Source organism: Cololabis saira, chromosome 17 (genome assembly GCF_033807715.1).
Source record: "Cololabis saira isolate AMF1-May2022 chromosome 17, fColSai1.1, whole genome shotgun sequence".
NCBI lineage: Eukaryota > Metazoa > Chordata > Actinopteri > Beloniformes > Belonidae > Cololabis > Cololabis saira.
This window is the reverse complement of record NC_084603.1, coordinates 28,294,600-28,311,961: the sequence shown is the minus strand read 5'-3', so window position 1 is coordinate 28,311,961 and position 17,362 is coordinate 28,294,600. Positions and strand designations below refer to the sequence as shown.

Sequence of the window (17,362 nt, the reverse complement as noted above, 5' to 3'; positions counted from 1 at the left end):
AGTGCAGATTTGTAGTTGACAAAGTTGACTTCAGCAGACCTTATACTGAATACTAATACAAAAAAATAAAAAAAAGTCACAGAAATCTGCTCAGGCAGAGATGCAAGATGGGTTGGGGTACTAAATGCTAGAGACAACATTTTAATAAGCTCATCTGCAGAGACTGGACTACAGAGCTTTCTGACATCCATAAATGCTCCAGGTGAGGCTCGAACTCACAACTTCGGCATTGCTCAACAACGTACTGTCTTATAAGTACCGTGCGCTGACCGATTGCGCCACTGGAGCTGCATGTTTAAAAGCAGTGACTGAGCATGATTGAATCAAATAATCAATTAGATGACTGACAGAAGAGCTTACACAGATATATTTGATAGGGAATTGTTTATTTTTTTTTTTTGAACAGTGAGCTGGAGGCCTTTCTCATCTCCTTTATGTGTGTTTGCACAGATTGTAGATATCAAGTGCCTGAATATTCAGACCCTTTGGTCCTAGGATACTACACTGAAAATGTAAATTAACTAAGAAAAAACCCTTTGGCTTTATGAAGCCTGGAGCGTGCTCTGTGAAGCTGTAATTGTGGAAATCAAACCGAATCTGAGCTCATTCTGACGTTTCCCTAAAAACGTTGGAACTCTGTGGATAAAGTGGTGGACAATTTTTGTTTCATTGGGTTTTCACTACGTTTAAATATATCCGTGTTTCAAATAATAGTTCAAGAAGGTTTCATCAGAGGATGTACAACTGACACAGTCCATGTGTAATTTACACGTTTTTATTTTCATTAGTATCGTAGTTAGAATTCAATAATTTGGTTCAGTCAATGTGGTGTGAATATTGCCCATCTTTTAAGTTCTGTGTTCCTGCAAAGACAGCAGAAACAGATTATTTTGTTGTTAAATTAAAAAAAAGCTCCACATAAGGCTCCAACTCACAATTTGTCAGAGAAACCAGCACAGATTTGTTCTGGGACTGAGGAGTCATCTGGGGAGGATGATGGTGTGAGGATATGTTAGTCAGTTTCCACCCACATGGTCTGGTCATATTAATAACAGTATATATATATACGGTACTTCTTCTCACATAGATCTTACAACTTCACCTTATGAAAGACCTGCTGACTGATGATCTTTTTTATTATGGCAATTTGTTTAAATCACCACCATCATCCCTCAACATGTGAAAGGTGAGCCTGCTGGGTGTTAACAGCCCCCCCTTGTAACTTTTAATTTCACAATGTGATAATCCAGATTTATTCTGAAAACAGTAATAGTGACACAAAGTCCTTGGCTTCCAGGGGCATTTTGAGGACGTGCTGGAAAATGATGAATAAATAATGTATTAGTCCTTGAAAGCCATCCTGTTGTTCCACTGTTTTATGAAACCTCACATCAAACAGGCCTAGAAATGTTCCTTTTCCCTTGTGGAAATACATATCTTTCAGTTACAAACATATATGTCTGTAGAGAGGGGTTCATTAAAGTGCATTAAATGCTCCAGGTGAGGCTCGAACTCACAACCTCGGCATTGCTCATCAACGTACTGCTTTATAAGTACCGTGCGCTGACCGATTGCGCCACTGGAGCTGGCATGCTGACGGATAGAGCTTTAGAGGTTAGACGAATCCTGGACGCGTATTGTCACATAAATGTATTTGACAGTGAATTCTTTTGAACAATGTGGTGGGATCCTTTATCATCTGCCTTGTTTGTCTGAACAGATCAACTGGCTAAAGAGCATAAGTGCAACAAGTGAGGCTCAAACTCACAACAGAGTCGGAGTTAACCACTAAATCTAAAAAAGAAAAAAAACATACATTATCACTGTTCACATACAATGTTATACCAATGTTATACCTACAGGAGACTGTGGATACCAAGTGACTCAATGGTGATATTAAGACCATGTGGTCCAACGATACTACACTGAAAGTGAAAATCTATATTAAAAACCTAAAAACCTAAATAATCATTCAGATCCCTGACTTTATGATGCCAGTCTGTTAACAGCAAACACTGATTTTTCTTTACAAAAGGCCCGAGACACTCCAGCTGAGGTTTGAATTCATCACCTTGGATCTTACATCACGCAGGCCAAACATCAGAGAAACAAGCACCAACACACAAACATCAACAAGTTTTACACTAAATTAATTTGGTATTTAATAGCTGCCTTCAGTCAGTGTGATTGTAAATATTTGTAATTGATTAGCTTGTGTCTGTGTGCAAAGACTAAACAAAAATATATCATTTCTTATTTAATAAAGAAAAGCTCCTTGTAAGTCTCCGACTCACAGTCTGTCAGAGAAACAAGCAGAAATTTGTTCTGGGACCGTCATCTGGCGAGGATGATGGTGTGAGGATATGTTAGTCAAATTCAGACCACACGGCCTTTTATATTAATAACACTGTCAGAAAAAAGAGCAGATAAAACCAAGTCTAGTTTAGATGAAACAGGCGGTGATGGAAATAAAAAAAGCTGCATATTTAAGTAAGTTGGATCAGATAATTGCAGCTCATGGAGCAAGTAGCCTCTTCACTCCAGCTGAAGAGAGAATTACTGGATAAATATATTTATCACGGAAATTTGTTTCCTGCAGGTGTGAAAAAGACGATAACAAGTCTAGCACTATTTTCTTTAAATAGTGGTGAGAAATAAGTTATCAAGTCCTTGAAATCTGGAAGCTTATGATTGTTCAGGCATAAACAAGACAACAAGACATAAACCTCTAACCGAAGTAACAGCATGCTCAGTGATTTGCATACGACTCCAACAGTTTATAAGAATGAAACATCTTCAGGAACCAAGAACAGATGTCAAGCCTTTGAGTATAAGTGTCTCAGGTCAGTTTCTGCAGACGGACATGCAGTTGAGATGTTCACATAATTTTCCTTAAACAGTGTAAAGCAACATATCAGCAGGAGTTTTGATTGCACACCTCTCCTGATATACGCCAGCAAAACCAGCAGAACACAACGTCCTGCACTTCCAGTGTGACGCTTGTGGATATGTTGAAGTTATTTCCCTATAGAAACAGTTTAAGGCATTTTCACAATTCATCTGGATTTAAAATTTTCTTTTAGAGTTCTTTTTAATCAAATGAGTATAAGAGGAGATAATTTACAGGAAGTCACAAAATACCTTCAGTATATTTGAAGTCTATAAATGTTCCAGGTGAGGCTTGAACTCACAACCTTGGCATTGCCCATCATCATACTGTCTTATAAGTACCATGCGCTGACCAATTACGCCACTGGAACTCATGTGTTTGGGGATGCAAAAGCATGTAGATATCATATAAAAACAACTCTGGATTATAACGTTGATAATAGTGAGATTGTTGCTGAATTTCAAAGCTTGAAGTTTGTTTCAATCTCAGTTCTTCACACTTTGATCAAAAATCTACAACTGAAATGTTCAACAGTAAACATCCATCAGCAGTTTTTATTCTGTACAAAGCTTGCATTCATGATTTTGCTTTTTGATAGTGAAGCGTTATATTTGTATATATGTTAACAGGATTTTCTGCAGATTGACGTGAACTCAATGCTGCAAAATCTGCATTATGACAAATCTTTGCACAGGAGGAAAGCCACGGTAAACAGTCTGCAACAAAGGTTCTGAGTCTAGTCACCCGTGTGTGCATGGACGGTTGTGTGATTGCATTTGGGTTGGTGAAAGTGAAGTGGATGAAAGGAGCCTCTAACACAGAGCTACAATGGATGCACAATTTACTATGAACAAATACTGAACCATTTTGGTGATTTTTTTATAGCTGGATTCAAAATAAATAAATAACATTAAAGCAATCAGGATTTTAAAGCTGGGGTTCTAAAAAATAAAAGTCAAAGAGAAAATGCAGTTTGAAAAATCACAGTGGAAATCAACAAGCCATTCTATCCCAAGAGTGTTCAAAACATGTGCCGTTGTTCTTTTTAATCTTTAAATGCAGTGTGTTATCTGCTGCAGATGAAATGAAAGATTAGTAACAATCAAACCACGTAGTCTTGTAGTCCTAATAACAGCACCAGAACAGAAATAAAACATTAAAATCAACTCTGTTGTGATTGTGAAGCCCGTTGAATATAAACTCTTTCCCTGAAATTCAACAGCTGATAAAAATCTTGAATATGAAAAAGAAAAAACTAAGTTCAGAAGTTTGTCCAGTGTTTTAAGCTCAAAAAAGATTAAAATCAGTAAACACATCTAGTGAAGCTCCAACTCACAACCTCACCATTGCTCTGATGTAACGTTCTTTCTTTCTTTCTTTCTTTCTTTCTTTCTTTCTTTCTTTCTTTCTTTCTTTCTTTCTTTCTTTCTTTCTTTCTTTTTTTCTTTCTTTCTTTCTAAATGTTGGTTTAGAAATACCGTTATGAAGGGGATGGTAAGTACATGATGGAAGTAGCAGAGTGATATTTATCGGCTCACTGTTGAGAACCCACAGCAGTTAACTTTCTGTCACGGGGTTATAGCTGGAGATGCCACAGTGCTCCGTCTCTGCGCCTGTTTCTCTCCAGTCTGTTCAGCCAGACTCCAGAAAACAGAGGAGCATGTCTGTCAGGCTGGATCATTATGGTTATACACTGCTGGAAGTAAAGTGACATACGAGGTTCAAAGCTCAGAAAAACTCTTGGAGATGGTTGAATTCACAACACTCAGCAGCGACTCCGTGGTGATATCATTTATTTATTTATTCGGGAAGACAGTGGAGGGAAGAACAAGGGGAATTAGAGGAGAGTGAATAGGAGAAACAGAAAAAAGTGGGTTATAGAAGACGAGCTGAGGGTTGAAGTTCAGTGGAAAGAGGAGGGTAGATGAAGAGACGAGGATGAAAGGGATGCTGGGATAAGAAGAAGGCTGGGGAGATGTGAAGCAGAGGAAGCTACTGGCACCTTCTCATTACTCCACTTCTGATGAACAAACTGATGTGAAAGCTACAACACTAGCAAAATAAGATGAACATTTGCAAATAAATATTTAACTGCGGTGTTGTGCTGCCGGTCTCTCAGATAAACAACTGGTTTTGTAAATATAACTGCATGGGAAAAAGAAAAATGGCTAAGAAAAATGTCACGACTAGATCTCTCAAACCTTGTTTTGCTGGATGTGAATCTGAGTAACTGATCAGAAACAATTTGTTAAAGAAACAGAATTTGACATCACTTGTTAATTTGACAGTATAGCAAAAAAACAGCAAGAACAACAAGAACATTTTCCAAAGTTAAAAACAATAATCCTCATATCTCATTCATGATTAAGGAAAGTTGTGATGAAGTAATGCTCTGCAGGACGTCATCACTGGTCGGAGTAAAATGACATCAGCTTTGTATTTCGTAATAAACCAGGATCCTGCGGCGACCTGGCGTACCAACGTTTCTGTCTGCACAGCAGCGTTTCAAAATCACAACAAGCTCCTCGAGGGAAATGCTTCACGAAAAGCCCAAGATCAACACGGTCTTTTGTATTTATCATCTCCACGTGTGCAGCGTGTCTCCAGTCACTACTCAGCAGATTCTGCTTGCAAAGGACATGCTCCATAAAGCACATTTCTGGAATACTTTGGCTCCACATCCTCAGAGTTTTTATTTTGTTAATATCGATACTCCATCTACGTGGTGCTGAAGTTTTGATATTTTATCGACATGTCTGTTAAGATGTTACTTCTCTTGTAATAATTGACTGCACCTGTCTCTGAGTGCTCTCTTCATTCACACAGCTGGCTCGGAGGAATTTTAGATCTCCAATCACAAGTCAAAAAGATGCCGTCTGCAAACCATCTTCTGCACGTGCAGTGTCTTCTTCTTACTTCACAAACATCCCACCCAGTAAATCCATCAAATACATAAGAAGGGTATGGTGAGACTAAAATAAGGAGATGACAAACTGTCTTTTCATGCTTACTCTTGGCAGCAAATTGACACTTTCTGACAGCGTAATGCTTGTGTCTGCTGGAGTGTGACGGAGAGCAGAGGATGGGTGAGGTTTGAGGGGGAAAGTGAGAGCAGCAGAGACACGACACGCCTGGAGCGTGTTTTCTTAGACAGACTGACTGGTGGCGGCAAAGCAAGCAGGTCAGGTCATCCTAATGCAGATTATTCAGTAGCAAAGCCTGGAAAAGAAAATGATGAAAAGATAAAAAATCTCCAGGATGCTCATTTTGTTTTATGATTGTTGTTTATGAAAGATATGTATTTACCTATAGACATTCAGAAATACACACATGCACACACATTTGTGTTTATTTAAAATAACATTTTAAAAAAAGACTGGCTTTACAAATGTCCCTCAGACCACTAAACTATTTAAAAGAAAACCCAGTTGTCCGTTATGCCTTTTGTTGCTATCAACACTGGGCAAAAAAAAAATCCAATAAAAGACAGAAGCCTTTTCCTTTTCTCTGTAACAAGTGATCTCTGATGTTGTGTTAGTGTTTATAAGTTGGTGACTACATGGGGTGTGGGTGGTTTTAGAAGTACATTTCTTATTATTTAAGGGTTTTTTTCTATTTAAAAAGATATTATTTGAAGTTACTTTTCTTTCTAAGTGCAGGGTGTGGGGAAGCAGGGAAACATGTAAAACATGCTGGATAGCTGTTCTCGAGGATCAGGGTTGCTGACCCCTGAACTCTACTGACAGCATCTAAGTGTGTTGCAGGCCTTTGCTGAGAAAGATTTTTTTCTTTCTTTCTCTAAAGCATCATTTGAGATTTAGGCTAACTATTTTTATTTACTACCAAAGATTTTTTTGTTGCACCTGTCAGCTTCAGGTGCAGAATGTGTTCACTTCTTCCCAGGTGAAAATTAAGGCTCATTTTAGAATTTTCTCAACACTCTAATTGATGTAAATGACATGACTAGAATTATGTTCAAATATGTTATTTCACCATTTCATCACATTAAGAGAGTTTGCAATATACTTGATAGCAGAAGGATAAAAAATTAAAGCATTAAAAAAAGTTGAATCCATCTGTATCTAAATTTTATTTGCCCTGGGACTTAAACAAGTCTAATTAAGGCTAATTGTGTCTCAGGATTTCAAACTGGAAGTTGGTGATTTGGATCCTGGTTTGATCTCTTTATGCCTAACGGTCACTGGGAAAACCTCAAACCACACATGGGGAAATCCAGCTTGAGGATCAGATGCAGCCCCAGTTCAGCTTCTTTTGGCCCTCTCGGTTAAAAACGTTTTGATAAAAAAAGAAACAACGTTACCCACATCCACACTACTGCCACAGACAAGAAACTGAACCCCACACCGTCTTTCATTTGATCATCAGCGTGTGCATCGATGCTGAGAAAAGAAAAAAGAAAGTCTGTGAAGATCTCTGCAGACTCAGAGGTTTGTGCTGCAAACCTGTACCTCAGTAGTTTGAGATGAAAAGAAGCAGCGCAGCGTGTATAGTAGAATAATTAGAGATTATCTAAACTATTAGTAAAACAAAACACCTCAAGGTAAAGTTTGCACCTAAAGATGATAAGTTATAATAGGTGAACAGGTTTTAGGCGATGGGAAGTTAGATGAGTGATGTTGTTCAGTAAAGCCGGGCAGACACTGTGCTATTATCGGCTCCTTTTGAGACCATTTTCCAGTTGTGCGACTATTTTTTGGATCAGGCCGGATTTCGACCCAATCGTTGGTCGTGCCTTGTGCAGTATACGTGGGGTAACAATGAGAGATTAACACCTCACGATGAGCTCCCGATCGCGAATCGTGTGCTCGCAAGAAAATCAAACGTGTTTGAAATCCTGGTCGCTCCTCGTGAAGGCATCACAGTTGAAGCAGCTACGACCCGATTGGACTCATCCTTTCACAGAGAGCATGCACAAATCTCTGATGTTCGGTCAAAAACTATTATTTGTAGTTTAAAGTGTTGCAAATTCAAATTACATATCATGTTTTAATAGCAGAAAAAAAAATACTGCATTTCCCACGTCTGCCCACCCAATTCCTTGTCCAATCACGACGTTGTTTAATCTTTTTTCATTTATCGCCACACAGAATGGCACAAATTAAAGGCTGATTTACGGTTTTGCGTTACACCAAGGCAGAGCCTACGGCGTAGGGTACGCGGCGACCCGCACCGTACGGTTACGCCGTCGATTTAACGCGGAACCATAATTCAGGCTTAAGGCAGCGCGTTTGTTTTTCCTGAGCATCTTTGGAGTCTCCCACTTCGGATTTCCTCCTCTTCCACTTCTGTTTGACGTTGCAGTTCCAGTACACAGAAGTCCGACGTGAGGATTATGAACGTATAGTGTGAGCAGACGGGTCGCATCAGAGCAGTGCGAGACCATAAATCGTGAGCTGTGAACTTTTGAACTCAGCGATCTAGTGGTGCAGATAGGGCTGACTCAAACGATTTAAAATATCACACAGTGTATACCCAGCTTAAGGTCTGTGGATCAACCAGTGATTCATCTGAGCGTTTCCCAGTCCTGGTCCCCAGTATCCACTGGTTTAGACGTGTTCTTGCTCCAACACCTGATTCACATGAATAGCTCGTCTTCAAGGTCACACAAGTTAAAGGACAAACTAATTTAAGCTTTATAATCATGTCCTGTAACTGAGCGAGCAAACAGCAGTTTGTTGGTTTGTTGTTTTTTTTTCAATGTCATAACACTCTTCTCAAGCGTCAAACTTAATGTGCAAAAGTTGTATTCCTTTATTTGCCGTAAACATGTTTATTGCTCATTATTGCTAATTGCAGCATCGTTGATGTTGGTAAACACATCAGCTCTGGTTGTGTTGGGTGTGAAAGCTCTTTTAATGACTTGTTCCATGAATCCAGTAAAATAGTTCAATAATGTAACACAACAAAGCATGTGCTTTTATTTTATTTTATTTGATATATATATATATATATATATATATATATATATATATATATATATATATATATATATATATATATATATATATATATATGCCATATTCATTAAAAAAGATAAAATCTCATCAATTTCATTTAATAAAGGATAGATCAATACATACAGCATGACATTTCTGCCAAATTCATTTTTATTATTTACTTTTACTTCTGTGTTTTGTATTTTATGGTGCTTGTCCCACAAAACCTCAGCCCACATCACAAAATAAGATGCAACGTATTAAAATGGGCATCAAAGGCGTCTAGTGAGCTCAGTCATGCACTGTGTGCTGCAGGTTTCAGATGGTACTGATTAATAAACAACAGAAGTGGAGACAGGAATTGAAAAGAAGGAAACTGTAGGTTTTTCTTGTTCTCTCCATCACGCACACTCACACGTGCACACACACATACATACATAAACAAATGCACGTTGTCACACAGATGCACAAAGATGCACTGCACCGCTCTCTGATTTGCTCTTCAGAAATGTTTCCATCGGATGGCAGAGAGGATGGCGTGGATGAAGTAGAGGAACGTGGCGGCGAAGGCAAACACCTGAGACACAAACACACAAAGATAACCTCAGTGCGGTTGTAAATATACCGATTATACAGTTTCCGTTTTCTTTTAATGAAGAGGAAGACATTTAAAATCATGAAAGATCATTGTATCTTTTGCCACCACCATCAGGACTATGTGGTCATTTTACTGTACAAAGGCAAAGAGCCGTAACTACACGTATGATCAACACTGAAACTCCACAAGGCGTTGTTCGTTGTTCAATTCTGTCCATTTTCAGACAAATGAGTGTCAAAACTGAAGTGAATAGAAGATCCGAGCTCATAACAAAGCGACCAACTTGTCAAGCTGCCATCACACAACAAAAACCACCGGGTCCTGGTGGAAGACCGGTTTAAAGATATCCAAAGAGAAAGTTCATAGCAGAATCCAAAGATCCAATTACCTTTTTCATTTTTTGCATAGTTACTGAACTTTATATTTATGAGGCATAACTTGTAACACCTGAGAGTTTGCCTCAAACATGAAGCGACTGTATCCATCCCAGATAGTTCTGATATGAAGCAAACATGGTTCACTACTCCAGCAAATTAAATGAACCAGGGAAAGCACTTACTGCTGCAACTTTCTGGGAATTATTGGTTTTTTGTTTTCTAAAGATAAAGCCAATCGCAGCAACAAACCACTATGAATCGGTTTTCCATTCTTAGGATGCCTGGTGGTTTTATGATGCTCAAAAACACTGCTGATAGGTCAATAAATCTTTAAAAATATGCAAAAGACGACGTGACCGTATGTAACTGGACTGGAGAAAAGTATAGAAAAGCTACAGTAGTTGAATGGAATAAGGGGAAATTGAAAAGTGATTGGGACTCACCACAGCAGAAATATCAATCTGGTAGATCCTAAACTCCCCGCTCTTCTTCTGGAACGTGACATAAGCCAAATTTACGCCTGCACTGAGGTAGAAGAGCACCGCCAGGCCGTGGTAAACAAAGTCCTGCGCACGGACAAGAAATATCACGACAGTGGCCGCACCCCATCGCATTTTCCAACTATTTTCTTTTTGATATCAATACTTTTTGATCTTACAGCAGCAGCCCAGCAGGAACTGCTGTTATGACACCCGACGGCGAAGAAAATCATCCAGAGGAAGGTCATGACGAAGCAGAACACGGAGACGAACATCACCCATCCCAGAGGGTTTGGAGGACTGACGAGAGTCGACGCCACCAGAATCCACACCAAACCACCAAACACCTGCAGGCGTGGAGAGATGCTGTATTCATTTATGATATTTACATTTCTTCCTCCTAGAATCTCCTCAAACCCCGTTACTTCTGCTCATTTCAGCGAGGTGCCTTTTTTTGTGCAGTTTTTGAGGCAGCCGACTGTTATATGAAGACCTTAGAGGCCGATGCTTCTGTTGCACAAAACACTACCGTGTCTAGACAGACAGCAGAATTCACATTATCGAAGAGTAAAAGGATCAAAATGAATACTGTGGGGCAGCTGGTGGAGCCTATCTTTGCAAAATCTCTTCAGGGTAGAGTTAAACCAGTACTGTTTACTGGCCAGCGGTGGAAAATGAGCAGGGGATGACTGTCCCACTGCCCACTCCCATTTAAGTCCCACTGAATGGGACTTAAATGCAGTTGATGTCTGATGTCTGTGGTGAAACCAGCCACTCCCACGTTTGCATTGCACTCACGTAATAACCTTTATAGCAAATGCTTTGAAGAGGCAGAAAGAGTAAGTGGTTTCATCATGTCATTTCTGGCTCTGCACAGCAACAAATGTTGTATAAAAGGAGTATCTGTCTTTGCTGTAGATATACGCCACACTTGTAGTATTGTTCTAGCATGTTTGCTCTTCTATTGTAACAAACATCTGTGAAGTATCTGGTAGTACTGTATATCATAAGTTTTGAGTTTGCTCTTCAGTGCACAAACAATTATTTAAGACTCATTTGCTGGATTGTACCAGTCATTTCCTGTAATTTTAGTCCTTTGTCTGCTATTTGATGATCAACCAAAGAGGAAGATATGAGCAAAGCACAAATGTGTTTGTTGAAATGAAAAATAAGATACGATATAGCTGGCTAAACAGTTGCTTGCAGAAGCCGTCTACTCTACAGACATTACATTTGTGTGTACTCTCCATGTTGGGAGAATATGGGCATGAGCAGAAGAAAATCTACCCGATCTTATCAGAAACATCAGGTGTAGCAAATGGTGAAAGGTTGAATGCAAAATGTTTGAAACACCGTTGGCAAACAAGTAATCAGCTGCAACAGAGATCATATCTCCAACCGTGGACTAAACAAATACCTCCTTTCAAACGTTAATGGGTGTTGTTTAGTTTGCCAGGTAACCCAACTGTTAAACACTTTAGTGTTGACTTCTTTTTGTATAACCTCTGCCCGGATTACTTTGCAATAGTGATCATACGTACCCACTGCATGACCACATCTTCCTTTTAGATCCCATTCACTGCAGAGCAGTTAAACCAGATGAAGCATCCGATGTCAATGTTTATTATTAATGATCTCTATTAACCTTTCTGTTTTCCTACAAAACAGAAGATTTTGCTGTGCCTCTTGCAGTCATTAAAGCATTGTGAACCCTTGTTCATGGTCACAGTTAGAAATAAAAAATAAATCTTTAAATTTGCAAACAAATAAACTTGTGATGAACATAGAACCTCAACCAACAGGAATTGGGTTCCTGATTTGCTGTATTGCTGTAAGTATGGTATAAATCATGAGTATTGAAAGGTGAAGTTGAGGGGGAAAAAAGATGGTTACATTTAAAACCTGAAAGTTTTCCTTGATTTGAGACAGTATTTTCTTTCTATAAGTAAACAAAGAAGAATCTTACACAACATGTGAAGGTAAGGTTTTCTACACGTTAAGTTCATGTCAGTCATAAACTAACAAATCTTTCAAGATTTCTCTTAAAATATGCCAAAAGTCCTTTTTTTCTTCTGTTTTAGTTTTACAGGCCAACCTCAATCATTTCTTCTCTGATACAAAGAACTCGTCTGGTTCTTCTGGACTAGTGCTAACTGAAGGCATCCAAAATGTCGTTGGGTGAAGTTATCGGTTTTGCAGTAAAAACGCAGTAAAAACGCAGTAAAAACGTGTTGACCCAAGGTGTAATGAGCAATTCTGCAGTCGCCGTGGTTTTCTTTCAAATCGTGACTCATAGACATTCCTCTGTGAGGCATCACGTAAAGCCCACACACCCCACTATGACTGGTTCCATACGATCTGTCGTGGTGGATGTGAACGGGAGGGGTACCAAACCATTTCTTTAGTGTACAAGTATGGCCAAGATATTATTAGTAAATTGAACTGTATTGAAATAACAGACTGCCCCAGCGGGTATCATGTGGGTCCTACTCAGACAACGTCACCTGTTAGAAGCTACGGTATTTGTTTCCATCGGACAGAAGGGCCATAAGACTTGTAGCCCTAACATATCTCATCATGTAAGCCCGAGACAGACTCTTTTTGGTCCACCTGAATGAACAAACATGCACATTCCAGGACTCACTGGAGTTTGGTTACCCTTGTGGGGTTGGAGTTGAAGATACCATCATACACCTGTTTCAGCAAACCCACAGTCATCTGGACGAAGCAAGCACAGTGAGAATCATGTTCTTCGATTTCTCCATTGCATTTAACGCCCTCCAGCCTGCATTGCTATGTGGGAAACTCCAGAAGAAACACATGGATGTCTCCAAAACCCCCTGTATTGCTGACTAGGTGGTCCAGGTGGTCAGCAGCCGAGGACCACCACAGAGACTGTTGCCATTTATCTTCACACTGTACACCTCAGACTTCCACCATAAGTTGGAGTCTTGTAATGTACAGAAATACTCAGATGACTCTGGAGCTTTGGAATATATCAGTGATGGACAAGAGACTGAGTAGAGAGAACTCATGGACCGTTTATGGCATGGTGTGGGAACAATCGTCTCACCTTGATTGTGGCTTTTAGGAGAGCCAGGATTAAGTTAAGTAGTTTTTCCATCATGGGAGAAAAAGTGGAGGTGGTGGAGGAGTGTAAATACCTCAATGTTCACCTGGACAGCAGACTGGACTAGAGATACAACATGCTGTTTACTTCGTGAAGAAGCTTAGGTCTTTCAATGTTTGCAGCAAGATGTTTAATATTGTTCATAAGTCTGTTGTGGAGAGTTCAATCCAACAAAGAAGGCTGGAGCTGATTGTGTGAAGGAGGATATTCTGTAAAGTGAAGAAGATCATGGACAACCCTGAGCATCCTCTTCACATCACAGTGATTCAGTAACAGGGGGAGTTCAGATCCACCTTAACCCAGATTGGAAGTTGGTTCCATAGAAATGGTGTCTGATAGCAGAACGCCCACCCTCCAAATCTACATTTGGATACTCTAGGAACTATGAGTAAACCTGCACTCCGAGAACGGAGAGCTCTGCCAGGAACATAAGGCACTATCAGGTCTTGCAAATAATGCGGAGCCCGTTTTGGGCTTTATACGCAAGTAATAACATTTTTAATTGGATTCTGAATTTTACGGGTAGCCAATGGAGCAACGCTAACACTGGAGAGACGTGGTCTCTCCTGCTGATTCCTGTCAGCACTCGGGCTGCTGCATTTTGGATTAGCTGGAGCCTATTCAGCAAATTCTCCTCCTCAGCTCCTCATATAAAGCAGCATTTGTCAGCACATTGTGATTGTGAAACAGTTCAGAAATATGTAAACAATCTCTGAGAGGAATGTTGCCAAAATAATAGAGTAAAATGTCTATCAATCACTTCAAAGTTACATAAATTATATTTCTGCACACTATACAAAAACATGTACTGAAGATAATTCTTCCCTTTTTAGGACTCGGTTTTTAACTATTGAAAATCCAAAGGAAGAAGTTAATCACCTTTGATGGAGGAAGATAGAAAACCTTTCCACTTGTACACATGATAAATGGATGATTTAACTTGTGTTCATTGTATGATCTAAATGTTGGTATCAGCCTACACCTCTCAGAAAAAAAAGTTTCCATGATTGTCAGAAGAGAAAGAATCCATTTTTAATTTCTTAAATCAAAACCATTCACAAGCAAGAACAAAGTAAAAGGAAAACTGAACGGGATAACACCTCCAAACACCTCTCCTTCATCCTCATACCTCACCCGTCTCTTTGGCTACACCCCTCCAGCTCTGCAGGGAGCACATTGAGGTGTTTCCAGGCCAGCCTACATCTGTAAAATCTCCGGCATGTGCCAGGTCTGCGTCAGAGCCTGCTCCCAGTTGGACATGCCTGAAACACTTGCACAGAAAGATGCCCGGGACACATCCAAACAACTCAACTGAGTACTTGAACTCCTTTATGAATGAAGTTTTTCATTTTTACTGTGATACAGTGAGATTTCGACACTAACTTTACTTGAAACGGCATCTCAACCCCAACCCAGAGAAGTCACTCCACCCTTTCTGGACTGTGAGCCAGAGCTTCAGATTCTTATCCCCACTGCTTCACACTTTGCTGTTAACTGCTCCGATTAGAGCTGGAGATCATTACTCAATGAAACCAACAGGCCCACATCATCTAGAAAAAGGCAAATGTATGGGTGGAATCATCAGAGCACTAAGCCTCACCCTTTCTTCCCCTTGGTTCCTCTGAGAAATTCTGCACATAAAGGTTTTAACCACAGTCAGAGGGCAGCCCTGAAGAATCCAATGCAGTAATATTTTGTTTAATTTGTACAGGGACCAAATGGCCCTTGGTAATGGACCTAGTATCCAATACTCCTGGAGTAACCCCAAGGACATGATCGGACATCCACAAAGCACATGTGGACTGGATGGGAAAACTGCCACCCCCCTCCAGGACCTAAACAAGAGTACAGAGATGTTCCAGTGTTCTACGGCCAGAGCAAGACTTCACCAGGGGAGGAGTGGGATTCACACTGTGGACCTCAGCGCCAGTCTGCCATTCCTAACGTGCAGATGCAGCAGAGCCGTGTCAGTCAAGACAACCATAGAACATCCGGAGCCTCAAGGGTTTCAGGTCAGATCTCATCCACCTCTGGAGCCCTGAGGAACACTTTGAGGAAGACATGTTGGTAGGACAGACAACTTTCTTGATCCTTGAAGTGTTCCTCCCTTTTCCTGGCAGCCTCCCTGTGAAGCTCAACACCACCTCACCCTCACAGTGTTGGTATAGTTTGCCAGAATCTTCTTAGAGGTGATCGAAAGTCTCTATCCACGATCTCACCAAACTTCTCCCCCCAAGTTTTTGCTTCAACACATTGTGCAAACTTTTGCGTGCAGGACCTACATGTTTATTATTCTGCTGTGCGTTGGTGGTGACATGTGGTTGGTATGTCAGACTTTATTATTGTTTATCTTTAATCATATTTGGACTCCCCTGTAGTTTTGGGAAACACAGCTGATCTGTCATATTTTATTAGACTTGTCTTTTAAAATCATTATTCTTTAACTTTTTCTTTCATCTGCCAGGGTGCATAATATTTAAATTAAAAGGCATATCCAGGTCAATCTAAGGAGCTTTTTTTCTGTTCTGTTATCTCCAGTCACAGGAAGAAAATCCTACATAATCTAGCATCAGTCTCTTGGATTTGATGTGTGAAATTTGCCCTTTGTTTGGTATCGTTGCAGTTTTGTCTCATCGGTTATGTGAGCAGTTTCCACCTTTTTGTTAGCATTCAGGGAGAAGAAGAGCTGACCGCATTCTTTCTTAGATTAGTAACAGAGACACAATATGAGTGAAATGTGAGAGGTGAAGAGATGTAGGTGCTCCTCCCATGTGGGGAACATGTTTCCTTGTCTCCTTTTCCGCTCAAATGAATAACACTTTTCATCAAAATGAACTTCAGCCGTTATATTTATATAGATATACATTTCTAGGGATGAATTTGATCGTTCTCATGATTGCAGCTTAACGTCTTTGGTTTAAATGCTAAATAACTAAAGATGGTTTAAATGCCGTTTATTAAACTTTTCAATGTGAAAACAGCAGCGTATATAAAGTTGTCCAACCAATTGCTTTTTTTATCATAATTGAATCAAGTTTTGTTGGTATTGATTGTTTGTTGGTATAAGTATTGATTGGTTGTTTTACTTATACTATATACCTTTTCTGATTCAATGATCTCATTGTCATTTTCCATGTCTAATTCAATTCAAATTCATTGAAACACAATAAAAACATCTAGTTTTGTATGTTTAGAACTAATAAATTCAAAACAAATATTTGCAGAAAACATTTAAATAATTTACTTCGGGTTCAGCACCTTGGTTTTGTACTGACATTTTCTCACTCACCAGTTCAGGAAGGTAAAATATATCCGGGGCAGTTGTGCATATCCCGAAGCCACTGGGAAGGCTCCCCATAGCCTGAGTAGTTGCAGCCATGGCTCCCTGTTTCCCTGTTTCTTCTCCCAGTGCCGAGGCAACAGCGAGTGAGCGGACTAACGGAGCAGCAGCAGGTGTAACTGGCCCTTATAGCAAAGCCAAGTTAGCAGACAAACACGTTGTGCTTTTGTGGGGTGAGAGATCCCCTTCCCACAGCAGCTCCTGAAACAGACAGACACACCCTTCTTCAACAAGCACCCAGGCTGCCTGGCGTTTACTGAGAGCTGGTAAACTGTAGCAAGCTTTTGAGGCAACCAGAAGAGGAATTATGTGTCCTGAGGCAGCAGATGCAGCCATTGTTACTGTTAAGTGAAGAAACAGCTTACTGGGTTTCCAGGTTTCACTACCTTCATGAGCCCTTATTTTGAAGCACCTCAGTGTCTGTAGCCTCTATTTGTATTAAACACAGCAACTTTAAAACAGGTTTTATTTTCAAAATACAGATTAGTTTTGTTCGTGGACATAGTTTTCTTCAGCGTCATAACTTTATTTTAAAGTTTCCATTGTTAATGTATTTACCGGTATGTTAATCATGAATCACATGACTGTGTG

The 17,362-nt window shown here is 39.9% G+C and overlaps 2 protein-coding genes and 3 non-coding genes across 5 annotated transcripts in view; all 5 read right to left on the bottom strand.

The window, feature by feature from the left end:
- LOC133463244 (uncharacterized) overlaps positions 1-17,362 on the bottom strand; it is a 401,257-nt gene that overhangs the window by 256,033 nt on the left and 127,862 nt on the right. The gene's annotated exons all lie outside the window — the stretch shown is intronic.
- On the bottom strand, positions 195-288 carry trnai-uau (transfer RNA isoleucine (anticodon UAU)). The gene is made up of 2 exons: positions 251-288; positions 195-230 (listed from the first exon to the last, which is right to left on the bottom strand). It is a non-coding gene; the product is annotated as a tRNA-Ile (tRNA).
- On the bottom strand, positions 1,493-1,586 carry trnai-uau (transfer RNA isoleucine (anticodon UAU)). The gene is made up of 2 exons: positions 1,549-1,586; positions 1,493-1,528 (listed from the first exon to the last, which is right to left on the bottom strand). It is a non-coding gene; the product is annotated as a tRNA-Ile (tRNA).
- On the bottom strand, positions 3,167-3,260 carry trnai-uau (transfer RNA isoleucine (anticodon UAU)). Its single transcript has 2 exons — positions 3,223-3,260; positions 3,167-3,202 (listed from the first exon to the last, which is right to left on the bottom strand). It is a non-coding gene; the product is annotated as a tRNA-Ile (tRNA).
- Positions 8,959-16,966, bottom strand: LOC133463730 (myelin and lymphocyte protein-like). Its single transcript, XM_061745441.1, has 4 exons — positions 16,721-16,966; positions 10,481-10,648; positions 10,266-10,388; positions 8,959-9,424 (listed from the first exon to the last, which is right to left on the bottom strand). The coding sequence occupies exons 1-4, from the start codon at positions 16,808-16,810 to the stop codon at positions 9,350-9,352; spliced, it is 456 nt and encodes a 151-aa protein (XP_061601425.1). The 5' UTR covers positions 16,811-16,966; the 3' UTR covers positions 8,959-9,349.

Excerpts from the sequence above, each read along its gene's own strand:
- LOC133463730 (XM_061745441.1), bottom strand. The coding sequence starts at position 16,810 with ATGGCTGCAACTACTCAGGCTATGGGGAGCCTTCCCAGTGGCTTCGGG. Across the intron at positions 10,649-16,720 it reads TATTTTACCTTCCTGAACTG|GTGTTTGGTGGTTTGGTGTG; the intron begins GTGAGTGAGAAA and ends CCACGCCTGCAG. Across the intron at positions 9,425-10,265 it reads AGATTGATATTTCTGCTGTG|GTGTTTGCCTTCGCCGCCAC; the intron begins GTGAGTCCCAAT and ends TTTGTGTCTCAG.